The sequence below is a fragment of the Microcebus murinus genome, chromosome 11 (genome assembly GCF_040939455.1).
Source record: "Microcebus murinus isolate Inina chromosome 11, M.murinus_Inina_mat1.0, whole genome shotgun sequence".
Classification (NCBI taxonomy): domain Eukaryota; kingdom Metazoa; phylum Chordata; class Mammalia; order Primates; family Cheirogaleidae; genus Microcebus; species Microcebus murinus.
Window position 1 is genome coordinate 81,852,407 of NC_134114.1, and position 18,830 is coordinate 81,871,236.

An 18,830-nucleotide genomic window follows, 5' to 3' on the forward strand; every position below is an offset into this window, starting at 1 on the left:
TATGTTAAACTAAATATTGATTTCAAGTCCATTTTATAGGCGTTTTGATACCTGTTAAAGTTGAGAAACTAGTAGGTAATTTTGCTGTTTACTATTGAAATTATGTGTCTTGTTCAGGTTTTTAAGTTAAGCTTTATAGAATCTATTTCAGTAATCATTCTGGTAATCTAATATACAAGAGGAAATAAGAATTATCTGACACCTTTAAGTTTATTTTTAAGGAATATAGCTTATTTGATTTTGCAAATGGCCCTCCTAAATTTGTATAACATTTTGGTTTGTGAATAAGAGGTTAGAAAAAGAGAATATTTTAAGGAGAGTTAGGCAGGTGTTTATTTTATAGGTACTCTCATTAAAGAAAAAGATATTAAGTCTTCACCTGTAGAGCTTTTCAATTCAAGGAAACCTAGATCCCTGATGCAGAGGGTAAAAGAAAGTTCAGGAAATGGCAATTAAAATGCTAATTCCTCTTGCAAAAATCTGGCTTAATAACTGGGGAGCTAATACAGAAAATGGGATTGATTTTTTTTTTTTTTTTGAGGGATTGATTGTTTTTAGAGAACATGTATTCTAGTATACTTTAACTTTTTTTTATAGTACAATAAACTATAACTAACTTTTAAGAAGAAAATAAGCCATAGCTTTTAATGCTGCATTAAGAGTGAATGCAGGCCTGGCGCCATGGCTCACGCCTGTAATCCTAGCACTCTGGAAGGCCAAGGCAGGCGGATCCTTTGAGCTCAGGAGTTCGAGACCCGCCTGAGCAAGAGCAAATATTTTTGCATGTTCTACAAAAATGGAAAGAAGTTAATTGGACAGCTAAAAATATATAGAAAAAATTAGCCAGGCATGGTGGCGCATACCTGTAGTCCCAGCTACTCAGGAGGCTGAGGCAGAACGATTGCTTGAGCCCAGGAGTTTGAGGTTGCTGTGAATGAGGCTGATGCCATAGCACTCTAGCCCAGGCAACAAAGTGATACTCAAAAAAAAAAAAAAAAAAGAGTGAATGCAAAGTTTAAGGTGACACTATTCAATATGGTTAGTCATTAGCCATAGGGGCTCTTGAATTTTCACGTGTCTAGTACTTCTAAAAAACTGAATTTTAAATTTCACTTAATTTTAATTGATTTAAATTATAAATTTGATACTTGATTCAGTTATTAGAAAATTTTAAGCATGTTTGGAACAATGAGGGTATGTGGATTTACTTTTTCAACTGTAAATTTTTAAAAATCCAAATAGAGATCAAATATTTCAGATGAAAATTTGCATCTAAATTGAGATGTGCCATAAATGTAAAATAAATATCATATTTTAAAGACTGAGTATGATGGAAAATATATCAACTATAATTTTTATATTTATACGTGTTGATATAATATTTTAGATATATTGAGCTCAAGATAATATATTATTAAAATCAATTTTACCTTTTCACCTTTTTTTTTAAATTTTCAAAATATGACTGCCAATAAATTTAAACTTACTATGTGACTCATGTTACATATTTCTTGGACCATGATATATAAAGAAGTTTTTCTAAGACATCACTGGGATTCGTTTAATATACAGAAGTGCAATCTGAGTCAGTAACAAAATCTCTTCAAAATCTTAGCTTTTTTATTTTTCTCTCTGACACTACAATCAGTGATGATGTTAATAGTCTTAGCGTTTTAAGCAATCACTGAACTAGTAACTAATCCAATGTCATTTTCTTTTTTTAACTCATAATGATAGTCTTTTATTTGATAGTTGCAAAAATCAAATTCATTAGAAAATTTTAGTAAAGCAAATTGGTGAAAGAATAGTGACAAAGGAAAAAATATGACTTTGAATATTATTATGCTTTGTGTAACAATACAGTGTGAAGCACTTAAGGTATTTAACTGTATCTAGAAAAGTTTATAGTGTCTGCTTTCTAATACCCTGTTTCCCCGAAAATAAGACTGGGTCTTATATATATTTTTCCTCAAGAAGACCCCCTAGGGCTTATTTTCAGGGGGTGTGTTATTTTTTTTAAGTACAGCACAGCAATCTACATTTATTCAAATATAGTTAAGTCGTCTTCTTCTGGAACATCATCATAACTCTCCAAACCGCGAATTCCATCCTGAATTTCTTGTGACTCTTATTTCCTTTAGAGCCATTGGCCCCAATCTCTCATGTTGAGCAATAGAGCTCTCATGGAGCAGATGAGAAGGGCTGCTCCTCTCCTTTACTGCTCCACGATGAAATGCATGGGTTGTGTAGATATGCTGCATAGCCACGCCCATCACTAGGTCTTATTTTCAGGTAGGGCTTATATTCTGCAAGTGCTTAAATCCTGCTAGGGCTTATTTTATGGATAGGTCTTATTTTCGGAGAAACATGGTAAGATATTCTTTTCATGTTTTCTTTTATCCTCACCTCAAGCAGGTTGGACAAAAAGCACTGCCAAATGTATTATGCTTTTTGTTCTGTCAGACATCCCTAATAGTCAATAAATGTGACTTTCCTCATGATTTTATCTCACTGTTCGTCTGTCAATTCTTCTAGGAGGTGATTTCCTCTCCTTTCTGAGAAAGAAGAAGGATGAGCTAAAACTCAAACAGTTAGTGAAATTTTCATTAGATGCTGCTGCTGGCATGTTATATCTCGAGAGTAAAAACTGTATACACAGGTAAGGAGAACATTTTTAAATCATTTTCTAGTTTTATTAATATAATGCTAGAAAACTGATATATTTGCTCCAGTACAGCAGTAAATTTCTTTAACAAAGCATACATTTTCTTGTTGGTTTTGTATCTTGTGTAAAAGCATTCTTTGCTAGCTGTTCATATAGTTTACAGAAACACTTGCTTTCTGTCTTATTTGAGGTAAGTACCTACTGAGACATTGACTTGCCAACTAATTAGAATTTATTTTATTTTAATCATCAATAACACTGACATGGAATGTACGAAAATTTAGTAATATAAGAAACTTTAGCCTTATAATCAAACAAGATTGTCTGATAAGTTACCTTTTCTCATTTTCCAAAGAAACTATGTAGTCAGAGCACAATAGCAAAATAGCAATTCATGACGGCCAATTTGGCCAAGGGTAAAAGATTTTAGCATACTAGTTATTTCAAAGGATATTTTAGAAAGCAATCTCTGATTATACATAGTGACCGGGTCATAATGCTTGACAGATTGTGGTTATAGTTGCTTGTAGCTGAAAGTATTCTTTACTGCTAATGTCATTACAACTTAAGATCCATTGCAGAATTCATGTCAGATTTTAAATATGGATAAGTGTATATATGCAAAATGAAGTGAAGAACTGAAGAAGTTTTTATTCACCAGAAACAGTGCATAATGCTGTTTAATGTAGACCAGGGTGCATTGTTAGACTGAGCTGTTGTGAATTTTTATCCAAGCTGGTTTCGTTACTGAGGTATATACTTTTCTTGTAGGTGTCGCGTTATGTAGCCTTTGACTTATGATTGTAGTGAGATTCTTTAACATATAATTACAGCAAAACAAAGTTACCTGCATCTTAACTATACATTTATTTAGTGCCAATGGTTTTGCTTAGTATTCAGTTATTCTGGAACTAAAATTATGACCTATGTTTTAAATATGGATCAATAATTATATATATTTTAAAATATATTTCAGCAGAGATACTATTTTTCTGGAAATTAAGACAATTAAAACTAAACCATTATTGTATTTCTGTTTTACTTTCTATGAATATAGATTAATTAAATCACATGATAAGAGGTTTTGTTGTTTTTTTTTAAGACTAAGAATTTGATTTTTGGACAAGAATTGCATTATCATTATATCATTAGTAGTAAACACTGGACTAAAAGTAACCACAAATGGTTTTGCCTGTTATTTAGAGAAAATGTATAATTTTGGTTGCTGAGGTTTTGAGGTGCTTTGGGTATCAAATTCTCTACTGTGATTACTTTGTCTCAAATTTTTTTCCATCCATTTGACTATCTGTGGTTTTAACATAATAAATACATATTATTGAAATTTTTATTAATTTTTCAGTTACCACTAATATTCTTTAATTTCTAGTGCACTGCAGTTGAGGGAACCATTGTTTCAATTTCTAGCTATTTTTCTAGTGATTGCTTTCCTTGCAAATGGATGACTGTGTCTAAGTGCCTATTCCATCAGAATTGAAACTATTCTAGAATGTGGATGGCAGTTAGCTTTTAAAAATGTATTCCCCTCTCCAAATCATAACATTTTCTGCTATAATGTTACCTTCCCATTTTGCTTTTTAACGATTTTCATGTGTTCACAAATTTTTGAAAGTCAGCCCTTGCTTGATCACATATCCTAGCAGGTTGTGCGTTGTCCTGTACCATTTGCCTGCTGGGAAGGTTTCCCAATTGAACATCTTGAACAGTGTCACTGAGAGCAGGTTTGACAAATAGGTTTCAGCATTAGTGCCAACTTTTAGTGATGGGAACTAGCTCTCTGTGGTATGTATCAGGGAGGATTCCAGAATCAGCCATGAAGAAAGAGTCCAGTGATCAGTTAGTCACGTCTGCCAGGGTACTTACTGATGCCATTAACACACAAGCCCCAAGTTTGTCATCCTTGGCACAGAATATCTTCTTTTTGTCTTTAATCTCATAAATACTTTTCTCACTTTTTATAATATTTAATATTTTCACTAGCTGTAATATGGCAACAATATAACATTTTTCTTTAATCACGTCTACTGAATCCATCTAAATTATCTGCTGTCTTATTTCCCTTGCTAATCATGAGTGCTAGATGAATTTTATGGTACTTCCAACCAGTGCTCCCGTGTTCCTCTTCAAAGTTACATAAATGCTGTTTTGGATGAATTCATGGTTTTTTTTCTCTTCATTTTAGTACCTCCCCGATACATGGAATTGTATTGAGAAAATAAATCATTCGTTGTGTTGAATTTTTATAGTAGTGAATTGTACTGTAGAGTCCTGTTCCCATGTGCCAGCCTATGGTATTGTTTCTGTGGGAGCAGTCGTAATTGCAACAGAATTTTACTTGATTTATTGTTAAAAGATATTTTCAAGATAAATTGTTTTTTCTCCTAAGAAATATCAAACTTTTGATATCAAATATCAAAGAAATTAAAGTAAACTTTAATTTACTACAATTAAAGTTTTTTCTCTCATTGGAAAAATTTCTAATGAGCTATTTCAAAAATTAAAAAAATATACAACATGATTGAAAGTTTCTTTCATTTTTTAGGTAATGAGCAAAGGTAGTAAGTCCCATTTTTGACACCCCAGGTATTACTAAAATAAATGCATGTCTATGAATTACAAAGTCTATATCCAGTAAATCCAAGCAAAAATTTTATTTTGTTTTAAATGTTATATAAACTTACAAATTTTATCCTGTTTATTAATTAGAGGTCACTGGAACTCAGTATATACTTGAAAATATTTTTAATTGTCTCTCCCCAAAATAGTATCTTTAACTTTGAGGAACACATTTTCTTTCTTTAGCTTTGTTCTGTTGTTTTGATTCTTATGAAAAGAGCAGAGCAATGTTTCATTATAGAAAAACAAATATGACAGCTATAAAATGCAAACAAGTAATTGCATTAAGAAATGACCTACATTTGGAAAATGCTCCTATTGTAATTTCCACTTCCAAGAGAATTTTCATGATACTCTACATTTCTAAACTATTTCTGTTTATAGCTTGAAAATTGCTGGATATTTTGAAATTTGATTTACTCAATGGTACTTTTTAGGAATTATTCTATAGATGAATGTGTACTTTTCTTTCCTACTTATATTTTATATAACTATTTGAAATACACTGATAAACCTTGTGATGGGTGTGCATTTACTTAACAATAGTATGTAATTAGATTGTCAAATACCACTCTATAAAGAATATTAAACCTGATTAATTTTGAAGTAGATTGAAGGTTAACATTATACTAGATTTGAAGTAGAATGAAGGTTAACATTATACTAGATTTAAATGATAATGGCATTTATAGCTTTATTCTTGATGAATCCTGTAGATTTATTTTTATTTGGGTTTATTTCTAAAAAGTGGTTTTGTACCATTGTTTTTTGTTTGGTATCTATGGAAGGGTGAAGTAGAATATGATTTCTTTTTCTAATTTTAAATCTTGTGCTGATTCTCTTCATGTTTGGTTGCTCTACTACAATGATATTTTTGTTATGGAGTAGGTTAACAACTTTACAAATTAAAGTATATCAGACCACATTTATTTTATTATTCAGTGAGAATTTGCTTATCCATTGAGAACAATGATATTTCCAGTACTGCAAAAATGCGGACAGTTGCCCACTCTGTGCCGGGGGATACCAAAACAAAAATCATGGTCCGTGCTTTGATTGACCTAACAAAAAATAATAATATAGCAACGAGATAATAAATTTTGTGACACTATATATAAAATTCTTGGGAGTAATATCAAGAGTCTCTGATATGAGCTGTCAGTATGGGGGCTGTGGTGGGAATGATCAGAGAAAACCTTTGTAGAGGATGTTATTTTGAGTAAGACTTGATGGATGGGTATGTCACTGTATAGAAGGGAAAAGAAGATTCAGTTGAAGAAAAGTTAAAAGCAAAGTTACAATGCTTTGAATGAGAGAACATGACTTCATTGTGGTATTCAAAGAGTGCAGTGTTAAACAGAATGAGAACTCCAAAGGAGAGATGGGGCTGAGCCAAGTAAACAAAGATCATTCTCACCAAGAACCATGTATACCATTAAATTTGACTAAGGTAGGGGAATATACATTTAGCTTATTTTAATAAAGTTGAAATGCTATGATTTTTAACTGGAAAAGAAAATAATAAAACCTTGAAAAATGTGTAATCTCGTGAAGATATGTAAGTATTGGACCAATTTTATAGAAGTCTCATTGGAAAAACTAGGAAAGCTAAGATTTCCCTGAAAGGCAAAATACTACATTTCACTTACATGTTCTATAAGGAGATTGCCTCGTCCAGTGATTTCTGATAAGGCTTACATATGTGTACTTTTTAAGATAAAATAAGATGCTGCTTCTGTCTTATTTTGGTTTGGGGAACTTCATATTTTATTAAGTAAAAGATTTGGTATGATATCGATCATTTACATTTTTCCCAATGATCTTTGAGTGTTTTCTATTTTTAACCATACCTGATTACCTAGCATTTGAGATCTCTATAAACTTTGAATGTACTGAAAAAGCATTTTTATTTAATACATCTTCTTTATTATTTAAATGGTAAAAGTAAAGACAAAATAAGCAAATATAAAATAAAAATATAAAGTAATTTAAATATTTGATATTTTTGAACCCTTTATCATATCCATCTCTTATGATCTACTATATACTCACTATAAGTCACCTTAAGATCACTTTAAGTAAGTGAAGCCCAGCGATATCAAATGAAGATCACCTAGACAAATAGTGGCAGTGCCACTGCTAGATCTTAACTATGCTGACTTTGTTCTGACACATACCCTCTTTTACTCTGTATTATTCAAGTATTAGTAATCCTAACAGCTGACATTTATTGAGAGTTGACTCAGTACTAGACACTGTACTAAGTGCTTTAGATGCAGTGTCTGAGAATGTAAGGTTTTGGAAGGCAGTGATTTTTACTTGTATTGTTCATTTTGGGATTCCAAAAGCTTAGAACAGTGGCTGACACTTGAGGGTGAATGGATGAATACCCAAAACAACAGCAGTTACTAATAGTAAGCCCATTTTTCATGGTTAGGGAATTTGATTATCTTGCCCATGATCCCGTTAAAAGAAAGTGGCAGATCCAGGATGTAAATGTCAGCACTCTGGTTCTAGAGCCCACACACTGAATCACTGCATTAGACTCTAGTGCCTTCCATAGCAAAGACATCTTGTGACCACCTGGGAGACTCGGGGCAGAAGGCCAGATGGTACTTCATGTGATGGCTCAGCTTATATTCAACATCTGGGCTCATTATGATCATGAGTCAAAATAGAAGAGGATGCTGAAGCCTGTGAAATATACCAAGGTGTTTTTGTTGTTTTTAATGAGCAGTCGCTGAAATGAAGCAGTATTTTGTTATTGCTTCTCCATTTAATTAGAGCTTGAAAATTTATTTTTTCATTTTTTTATACACTATTGTTTCGATACCCTCTTCTGTTTTATCTGTTAATTAAAAACACAGGATTAGCATAGAGATGTGATAATCTCAGTTGACTAAGCATTTATGACTGATTTTCTTGTTCTAACATCTGATTACAATTTTGAATATATTAACCTGTATTTTTATTTTTAGCTTCTAAACCAATTCTACAATACAGAGAGAACTGCTCAATAATTTAAATGTGTCAAAAATATATGGTCCTTTCTTAGTTTTTTTTCTAGCTCAATTTGGTATTACAAATGCAGTATGATTATCATACAAAAGATATCACAAGAACACCTTTATAAAAATTATTTCTCCCGCTACTTGATTCAGTGTCAGAATTTCCCACCAATAGTTTCATTCATTTTAATTAAGAGATTTTTCTCTAAAGTCATTTGTGTGTTTCCAGGAATGAAAGGAGGCCTTCTTTTACATTAAAATCAATTAACATGTTGGCTTAAATTAATGTATCTGAGTGTCTATGTGCCGCCTTAGAAAACAAAAATGAGAGATTTAGGGTAAAGGGTCAGAGGACAGATAACTTTAGATTTATGGTTACTGGTAGGAAAGATACACATATATAAGAGACTACTGTTCAGGGGTTCAGGGCAATCCAGTAAGCAGACTGACAGTGCTTGAGAACGAGAGGAGAGGGAAAGAAGGGAACAGGAGTACATTAATGCCACTTCATGGTTTGATTAGTTAGCCATGTCTTATGTTACATAGAAGTGATAGAAGAGAAAATTGGCTAATGCTTCATATTCTTCATTATTTCTGACTTATTCAGTCAATTATAGTAAGTGCATTTTGGATTCAGAGTGTTGAAAAAGTCATCTTTTACATTAAGCAATTACACATGGTTAGAGTTACCTTTTTTCTTTTAGGGCATGTTTGATTACAGGAAACAGAAACTGCTTACACAAACTTAAGCAATAGTAGATTTAGTGTCACAAATCAGAGTTATTTCACAGAACTCAAAGATAGGAAATTCAGCCAGCCTTAGAAATCCCTGAAACTGGGGACTGGGCAGCAAGCAGTTGAGGACCAAGGCGGCACATCTCTTTGTGTCTTTCCCTCTGTATTCACTAGGACTTTCATTATTTCTTCTTACTATGCTGCTGCTGATTTTACCTCTTGCTCTGAAGACTATATTCCTCCACCCCATTTGCAAAGGGCTGCCAAATGACATTTGAGTCAATATACCTTCCGGGCCCAGCGTCTACCCCTAATTAGTTCAAATTTCAAATTTTTGGCACAAAGAATTGATTGTGTTAGACTTTTAAGTGAGCCTGTCTTAATAACATGGCTAGGCAGGGAAGAGTGTGCAAGGTCAGAGTTACCTAGAGCTAGAGGAGCCAATCTGTGTGTGCAGATGGGTAGTTCTTGGAGGATGGGATATGTACTAAGCAGACTCCAAAAGATGGCTATCACACACTCATGGAGTGCTCACTGTTTGCCAAGTATGCTCATTTAAGCCTTGTATTTCTGTGAGGTTGCTACCATTTATCTGTATTTCACATAGAAAAAATTGAGCCACAAAAGACTAAGTAACTTGTCCAGTGTCACACCGCAGGTGAGATGAAAATTCAAGCCAATTCTGAACTGATGACAAAGCCTGTGAAAACAAAAAAGCTGAAACCATGTGTTAGATACATTTCTCAGTTTCTTCACTTTTCTCTTGTATGAGGCAAAACTTAAAACCATTTAATAAGTGCTGATTTAGAGAAAGCCTCATTGCAGGGATAAGAGAATCCTTTACAGGTATTATCTCTTTATTTTCCTGGCTGATTCATTCCCACACATTTCCATATATAAGGACTGCAGTTGGTCCTACCGAATCCACACAACAGGCAGGCACACTTGTAACAGTAGAGTTGGGTTCGTGATTACCCCAGGGATTTGGTTGACCAATGGTTGAATTCCGATTCTCAAGTCAAACTTGATGTATGCTAACATAGCTCACTTTTTCTAATTAGTCTCAGTCAAATGGTAATTCTGGCCTCTGGGGAATCCATCAAAACATGGATGACACAGAAACAAGTTTAGACTTCTGGCTTGCAAGTTTTCTCCTACTCTTTGCCCTCCAAGGCAGGATTGGAGCAATTAACATATGGAACTAGAGAACTCTAGTCTGTATTATTTGCTAGATATTGACTCATTTCAGTAATTTTAAGAATTACTGGTGGGTTTTTTTTTGTCCAATTACTGTTTTTAAATATTCTTTATTTTATAAAATACAAACGCACTACAAGAAGTATTTTTCATTCCCAGGCATCCCTTTTAAGGTGTTTCTGCACCAAATCAGGCTGTTTTCCCCTACATTGCCAATTCTGATATCCATTAGGCCTACCGTTTGCAGAGCCACTTAGCAGCTTCAGCATAGTGGTTAAGACTACACATTTAGAATTAGACTGCTCTGTGGATCCTAGCTCTGCGGCAAATTAGCTATGTGACTTTACCTCCTCCCACTCCCCACCAGTACCTTCCCTATAACCTTTATCCTGCTTTGTTTTCTGTCACATCCTTACCATCGCCTGTTTTTTGTACCAAACCCAGTGTCAACAGGTCTCATCCTTACTCTGGGGATAACGCAGTTAAAAGACAGATGCCTCTAGGCAGTTCATCTCTATCTGTAGACCATTTCTCCACAGTCTGCTGCCTTACTTTTCTTTACTCTTTTAGCTAAGTGTTACCAATAATAAGTATGTTTGGGTCAAGTGCTTTTTCAGATTCTATGGCTATACTGGTGAATGAAACAAAGCCCTGCCATCATGGAACTTACAGAAGTGAGGGGCAGCAGATAGTAAGTGCATTTTAAAAAATAATAAGTAAAAATAAAATATTCTACATGTTGATAAGTGATGTAGAGGATAATAGGATAAAAGGGAATGGAAAAGGGCACCAATTTATATAGTGTTAAGAGAAGACCCAAAGGAGATAAAGGAGGGAGCTGTGTGATTATCAGTGAAAAGAGCCTTCCTGGAAATAAGTGTAGCAAGTGCAAGAAGGACCTGAGACAGGGGCATCCATCCTAGGTGCGTCCAAAGTAGTCCAACAAGGAAGACAGAAAACGAAATTAGTTATTAAATGGCCAGGTCACAAAGGTCTTGTAAGCCATTGAAAGTGCTATGGCTTTTAGTCTGCATGAGGTGGGAGCCATTGAGGACTGACTTGATCTGTCCTAGGTTTTTGAAGAATCAGAATTCTTTTTTGAAAATAGACTACAAGGGGGCAAGTGCAGAACAAGAAGAGCATTTAGAAGGCTATTAAATAGTCTTAATGAGAGATGATAGGAGTTGAACAAGCTGGTAGTGGTGGAGATGATGAGAAGTAGCCACATTCTAGGGATGTATTTTGAAGGTAGAGCCATCAGGATTTGCTGGTAATTATATACAGTCAGCCCTCTGTATCTGTGGGTTCCATGTCTGTGAGTTCAACAAACCGTGGAGCAAAAAAATTGGGAGAAAAAAAGGATGGTTTCATCTGTACTAAACCTGTATAGACTTTTTCCCCTTACTATGACTCCCTAAACTGTAACAACTATTTAGCATTTATATAGCATTTACATTGTATTAGGTATTATAAGTAATCTAAGATGATTTAAAGTATATGGGAGGATAAGCATACGTTATATGCAAATACTGCACCATTTTATATAAGGGACTTGACCATCTATGGATTTTGGTATCCAAGGGAGGTTCTGGAACCCCAATCCCCCACAATACCAAGGGATGGATAACTGTGTAATATGAAAGAGAAAAAGGGAGTGAAAGAAAATTCATATTCTGAGAGAGACTTCAAAAATTGGTGTTCCTGTATTATTTTCCTCACAAATTCATGTGTAATTCTAATAATTCTAACATTAAGGCGTAAAACTGCAACGAGCCAAATAAAAGAAAAACATAACTCAGAACTTTCTTTTTACTGGATGCCACTATATGCCGAGTACTCTCTTAGTACTCGGCATATATATGTTCTATATAGCCATGAGCAAGATGGACAGAGTAGCACTCCATCTGGCACTTTCTTTTTACCATGGTAACTTTATAATTGTTGTAATGGAAGGAAAAGAAAGACCTTGATGTGAATGGTACTCAGGGTCTCAGCTGCAGTTTTTTGCATTTAAGTTGGGCATATGTTTCCCAAATAAATTATAGATCTTCAAAAAGTATACCTCATAAATGGTCTCCTAGTTCATAGACTACTTGATTTAGAGAGAAAAGTAAAATTAAATGTATGCATAATTTATATAGGGTCATATTTTTTCTTTGGGGGTCTCTGGTTTTATGACTTCTAGATGAACACAGTTATAATTTACCTAATAACTCTGTTGTTGCTAGTTCATAATGAGAATAGATCATGCCTAATTTTTGGAGAATTGATGATATCTGTAGAACTAAAGTGACATGAATGACAAGATGTTACTTACTTGCAATATGTTTAGTATGAAAAAGGCCATGTCCTTGTAAAATAAGATTATGTGCTGTAGGGTAAAATGACCTCTATTATAATTATTAAATGCTTTTATAAAGTAACTTAGAATCATTACTATTTTGTGGTCCGGTATGCTTGTTTCTGCTTATGGACAGATTTGTATTACAGGGGGAAAAAAACACTTGCCTATTTTGTGTTCTTAAATTGACCTTTTAATGCTAAACTTTTTTTATTGCACAGTTTCATTTGCTTTTTGGGGGGAAAAGTAGTGAAAATTTTCTGTGAACATTTTTCAGTGGATACTTTTCATATAGTGGGAGTTTAATAAATATCTGACATGATAAATGAATGAATGGATAAATTAATGAATAAATAAAACAGGTCCAGAGTTTTGACTGATTGCTATTAGATGACTAAAGACTTTGTAGGACAATAATTATAAATTATTTCACCCATAAATTTTAATTCTCCCTTTATTTCACTGATTCATTTATTTATAATGCACAGATGAAAAAAGAAGTAATTATATCTGATAAAGACTTGTATGTATTATACATACAGTCCAAAGTGGTTCTTCTGTCATGAGTTAGAATAAAGAATTTGGAATACGCAGGGAATTTTTTGAGTTGTTTGAATGTGATCATTCCAGAGCTACGGTGTGACAGTTTCAGTTCTCTTTTCAGAATACTCTCATTTTCCAAGGGTCAGGGAAGGTGAATATAATCCTATTTCAATCCATTTTTCATCTAACAGTAGTTATTTGTTTTATTGACTCTGTCCTATCTCAGATAATGGTCAGGGCTTAAGAAAGCAGCAATGAATAACATACTAGAAAGTATTAATTTTTAATATATATTTCAAAATAATTGACAGTAAACAACAGATGTAGTATTATGTGGTAGAGTGCTTAGGAGGCAAATACTTTATTTAGCCTTTCTCCCTTATCTACCCTCTGCCCATTCCTTATGTAAATTATGTGAGCATATGAATGCTATGGCTAGAACAGTTCCAGGGTACCGCCTTACCATTTAAGATAGAGAGTTATGTAACAAGGAACTTTAGTTCCCATTGAGTAATATTTCTCCCTTCATTCTTAAAAATTCCGACTTTACCTCTTTAAAACTAGGCTTCTATTTACTTACATAAATTAATGAAGAATAAAATTAAAATAATTGTATCTGCTACTTAAGATCTTTAAAAATCCCAGGCAGGACATAACCATATGGCATCATATACAAATGACCCATAAGCCTCTTTATAACCAAATGAAAACATATTTATCATATAACTTAAGAATTTGCCCTTCTTAAAGTCATATTGTAGCATGTTATAAATTTTTAAGACTTATTTTTTTCTTGAATATGTATTGTGTGAAGGAAAGAAAACTGTAATTTTCATTTCAAATTTATACTTAAGTATATATTCTAGTAGAAACAGATTATTAGGATTTCTATATTTTTGCTTTTATGATATATAATCTCATCTGGTGACATTTTTCATTTTATTCATAATTTCTACAGCTTCTTTATTTCTCACAAATTAAATCAATCAAAACTTATATATTAAATGCTTTCTTTGTAGAAGGTTCTATTGAGAGATTCTCTCAAGGAAAATGAGAGAAGTAAGGTGAAGATACAAAAATATCTTGATAACTTATTGACAGTGCAGTTAATAAGAAAAAAGACTAGGATTTCTGAAGGACTTTTGTACTAGGACAAAAACAATTAGCATACATCAGTCTAAGTTGTAAGAGCCACCAACAGATATTAGGATCATTTATTGAATTTCTTTTATATGATCAACTTCATTAAAAATGAACTTAATTCCCAAGAGATTTCCTAATTAACTTTTTACCATATTTAGCAGAACTTAAAACGAATTCACCCCCTCGCCTTACCACATACACAATTTTATTAAAGAATACTTTATTTACTTTGTAAACATCTGGGTGTTGAAAAACAGCCACATGACAGGTGCTTCATAAATGTTCAATTGAAGTTATTAAATATGCACTAAAGTGTTTTCTGTATGTCAGTCACAGGGTAAGTGCTGCAGATAAAATGCTGAGCAAATAAGCTGGGGTCTTTGTCCTCTGATGCTTAAAGTCTATCTAGTAAGCAAGACACGCATTAACAGATACTCATACAAGAGCATTTAAAAGTAAGATCATGAGGCCACAGAAAGCATCCCTGAAGAAATGACATTTGAACTGAAAGTTAGGGATTAACTAAGGGAAGGTGGAAGAGAAGAGAGAAAATGATCAATTATGAGACAGAGGCATGACGATTGGGAAGAAAATGACCTGTCAAGGCAATGAAAGGAAATCAAATTATGACTGGGTTGAATACTGACTTGAAATGTGACCAGGGAGGTGACAGGGACAAAACCCTGTGAGGATAGGCCAAGTTTAGGAGATTGGTCTTGATCCTAAGAGCAATGGCAAGCTACTATAGAGTTTTAAGTAGGGGAGATCAAATTTATGTTTCATGCAGACCACTCTGGTCACAGAATGGAGACCATGCTGAGGGAAGAGTGGATCCAGGGAAGGGAAGTTTTCAGAGAAGGTGAAATCAAAACATTTTCCAGGTGTGTCTCTCGTGCAGCTGGACACTAGGGCTCTATCCACTCAAGAAACACACTGGAAGAGGAGCAGGTTTTGGAAGTGGGGGCATTGTGGATGAAAATTATGAATTCAAAGTTTAACTTGGGACATGTTGAATCTAAAGTACCTATAAAATATTTATGAAGTTACTGACTAGGCAAATGAGTATTTACACCTAGCACTTGGGGGAAAGAGCCGACCTAGAGAGAACAATACAGAAATTATAGAAGAAAAATGAATGAATAAATGGATGAGTGAATCAGTAAAGCTTTGAATTAACCAGTGAATCAATTAAAGAAATATGAGGATAAGAGAAGATCATGGAAGAATATATATGTGATTTTCTGAACTTTAAATATATTTGAAAATTCACAGTTAATTTTGCTTCTGGATATTTAAAATGGGAATGTAATTTCAAAAGTTAATTTATGATGGTTGTACCTAATATTTGTCTTTTCTAGTACTGTTAGTCCAGTTTGACAGAAAAATAACTCTGGCATAATGTCTAATTATTTGCTTATTTAAGTAACCACTCTGATGTTTAAGTGCTGCTTTTAAAATCTTAAATCACATTAGCACTGATGTCTTTGTGGTCCCACAAAGCATAATGGAAAACAAAAGATAAAAATATATTCTCACTGTATTCAGAAATTTTTCTAATTCTGGCCAAATAAACTACCAGTAGGAAACAGATATTCGTAAAAGTACCGTTTATAGAAAGAAACCTATTTCTTTTGCAAATTTTTCTTACAAAAGAAAACCAGAATAACTGATTTTTTTCCTTCTTGAGAATCTTGTTACATTATCAGTAGAACCCTCAATAACATTCAAAATAAGATAACAGTGAAATATGGGAAAAGGGAATACAGGTTAGTACTACTGTTCTTCAGTAATTAGAATTTAACAGTGGCAACAATGAAACCATCTCTCGCATTTTTTTTCAAATTTCAGGGCATGCTGAGTGGTTTAACTAAAACAGGGACATTTCTCTAGTTTTTCTATGATGAAAAACAAATTTAAAGGTAAAAATAATTACCTTTTCAAAAGAAGTATATGTATTAATATCCAAAGAATTTTTCCAACCCTCACCTTTAAAAGAGGGTTAGCAATATCTACCTCACAATCAGTGGTTGTAAGGTTAAATTAAAATAAAAGATATAAAAGCCCTTGAGAAAACTAAAATGGCAGTTCAAATTGTGATAGCTTTAAATTACATGCTGAATATAGAAGAAGAGAGAGTTGGACACCAAGGCATATTAGAAGATGAAAAGAAAACAAAAACAGATGAAGGAATAAATGGGTTAAAGAAGATACAATTAAAGGTTTGAATGGGATAAATGCAGATGGTTGTCTTTATATTAGGAAAGTAGCCTCCCTGTGCGAAGCACCATTGTGTCAACCACAGTGGAGATGAGGTAAACACTATGGACAGCCAGTACTGGCCAAGTCAGTGGGCCCTCCTGAGCTGCTGCTTCAAAGCTGGTACTGGGAAAAATCAGAGCTTTTGGGTTGCATGTGCCTTCTCTTTTATTTTAATATTTCCGTTTTCAAGGCCTTATTTACTTAGAAGTAAAAGACTACAACATTAAGAAAGTTTTGCCTGATGTGTTCGTGCCTTAGTTTTCTTTATGAGAAGAGAAAGGAATTAGCTTTTTCCTCATTGTCTTTATTAAATCCCTGTTTTAGAGTTGAATCGAACCCATCTTATAAAACATTTGAATATTGCTTAAAAAGGAATGTCTGATACAGAAGAGTCACTGCAGTTTTCAGCAGTACATGTTCTTCCTATTCATCACGATCCTGTTTGTCTGTATCTTACTGAGAACAGCAGGCAGCCAGTTTCCTGACTGCCTTTGTCAGCAGCATGAAACATTTCACATCTTCATAGCTATCCGTGCCCACTTGATTCATCTGTCTTTCCTATCTATCTACCTATCCAGCTGTCCTTCCCAATGCGAGAAAACAGTCATGGTCTAGAATCCCCTAGATTCTGAGAAGAGATAAAAATAGGCTTCCATCACTTGCTCAATCTAGAAACAGCCTGCTGATGCCAGAATAGTACAGTGTTCATCTTCCACAGTCACTCAGTTAACAGTTGCGGAGTTGACAATAAAAATACAGGGCGCTGGGGGTGGGGGGGTGTTGTTAGGTCTTTGCTGGAATGAAAACTGGTTTTCTTCTGCCTGATTATGATCTGCCTTAGGATCCTCTGCCTACATCTGTATGACTTGGGGATATCAGGAGTCCTCAATTAAACGGGGAAAGGATATTTTAAGAGGTATGGATTATATATATGTATGTAATTCATATATATATATACATACATACACACTCAGATATATCTTGTTCTCATTTTTAACACTAATAAGCAAGGGAAACATAGGATATTTCAGAAACCTTTTTATGTTATAGGATGAAAAGGTCTGAGAACCACTACTTTCAAAGAGTGTCTGTTGAAGTCTTGGGGCAACAGAAATCTACTTAAATTTTTCATTTTAAAATCTCTTCAAACTTCTCAGTTCTTCTTCTGAAGTTGTTTAAATATTGTTGCACGTACAGCACATTCTGGGAACCTCTCGGAAGGGTGGAACCATATTTAATTCATGTCAAGGTCCCATCCCCCTTGTCTAGCACAGTGCCTGGCACATAGTACAACTGAGTAAACCATGCTTAAAAGAATTAAATAGATTAAGTGTTAAAGAATCTTAACTTTTTGCAGCAAAAAACTATGCTTGACCTTTATAAATGCTTATTATTTGATAATGTTATTTGTTGAAAAAAGCAAACTTCCTTAATTTGCTCCAAAGATCATATATAAAAAACATTATTTAATGTTAAATTATTTAATATGCAAGAGAAAAGCCACGGGAAATAGATAACAGGTGAAACAAGATATAAAAATAGAAAAATAACTAGGGGCATAAGAATGACTTTTCTCTAAGGTATTATTGCCCTTATGCTTTCTAAGTGAATACGGTAACGACTGGTGCTGAAGTGACATCCTTAGAATTCAAAGTCTATTGTTTGTCCATGTAGTAAACTGTATATAGGCAGAGACAAGTGCTCACTGCTCCACCCACAGCATTAATGTCCCTCACTGTCATGTACAAGGACTTGTCATAGGATTGATTAATTCCATTCATAAGCCCTATTTTTTATAACTTACCATGAATGCAAATGGTGATCATGGCATACCCAGGACTAAATTTAGTATCACTGATTTACTTCCCAATAGCTGTCAACTATTAATTTTTCATTTATCACTTTTAAATTGTGCAATACTGCCAATGTTTGAGTAGACAGAAGTAAACTTTATTAAAATGATAGTATTTAACAAAGATACTAAAGTAAATGGTACTGCTTTCTTCATTTCTCATATGCTAATATCAAGACCTCACTGCCTATGGAGCTGGCTGTAATCATACAGCATAGAAACAGTTTTAACTCGGAACTTTGGAGGATAATAAATGGATTAGACAGAAATGGATGAACCCTTGCTCCAGGAGACTTTTCATCAGGGGCAAATACTGTATTAGATATTTTAGGCTTTCTAGGTCATATGGTTTCCATCACAACTACTCAACTCTGCCATTGTAATGCAGTGAAAGCAGTAACAGAAAATATGTAAACAAGGGATCATGGCTGTGTTCCAGTAAAACTTTATTTA

At 33.8% G+C, this 18,830-nt stretch overlaps 1 protein-coding gene across 5 annotated transcripts in view; it reads left to right on the top strand.

The window, feature by feature from the left end:
- Positions 1–18,830, top strand: part of FER (FER tyrosine kinase) — a 382,557-nt gene that overhangs the window by 289,790 nt on the left and 73,937 nt on the right. For all 5 annotated transcript variants that reach the window (XM_012790246.3, XM_012790244.3, XM_012790243.3 and 2 more), the window contains one exon: positions 2,536–2,659. In XM_012790246.3, the coding sequence (XP_012645700.1) occupies positions 2,536–2,659 (124 nt within the window). The remainder of the gene's footprint in view (positions 1–2,535; positions 2,660–18,830) is intronic.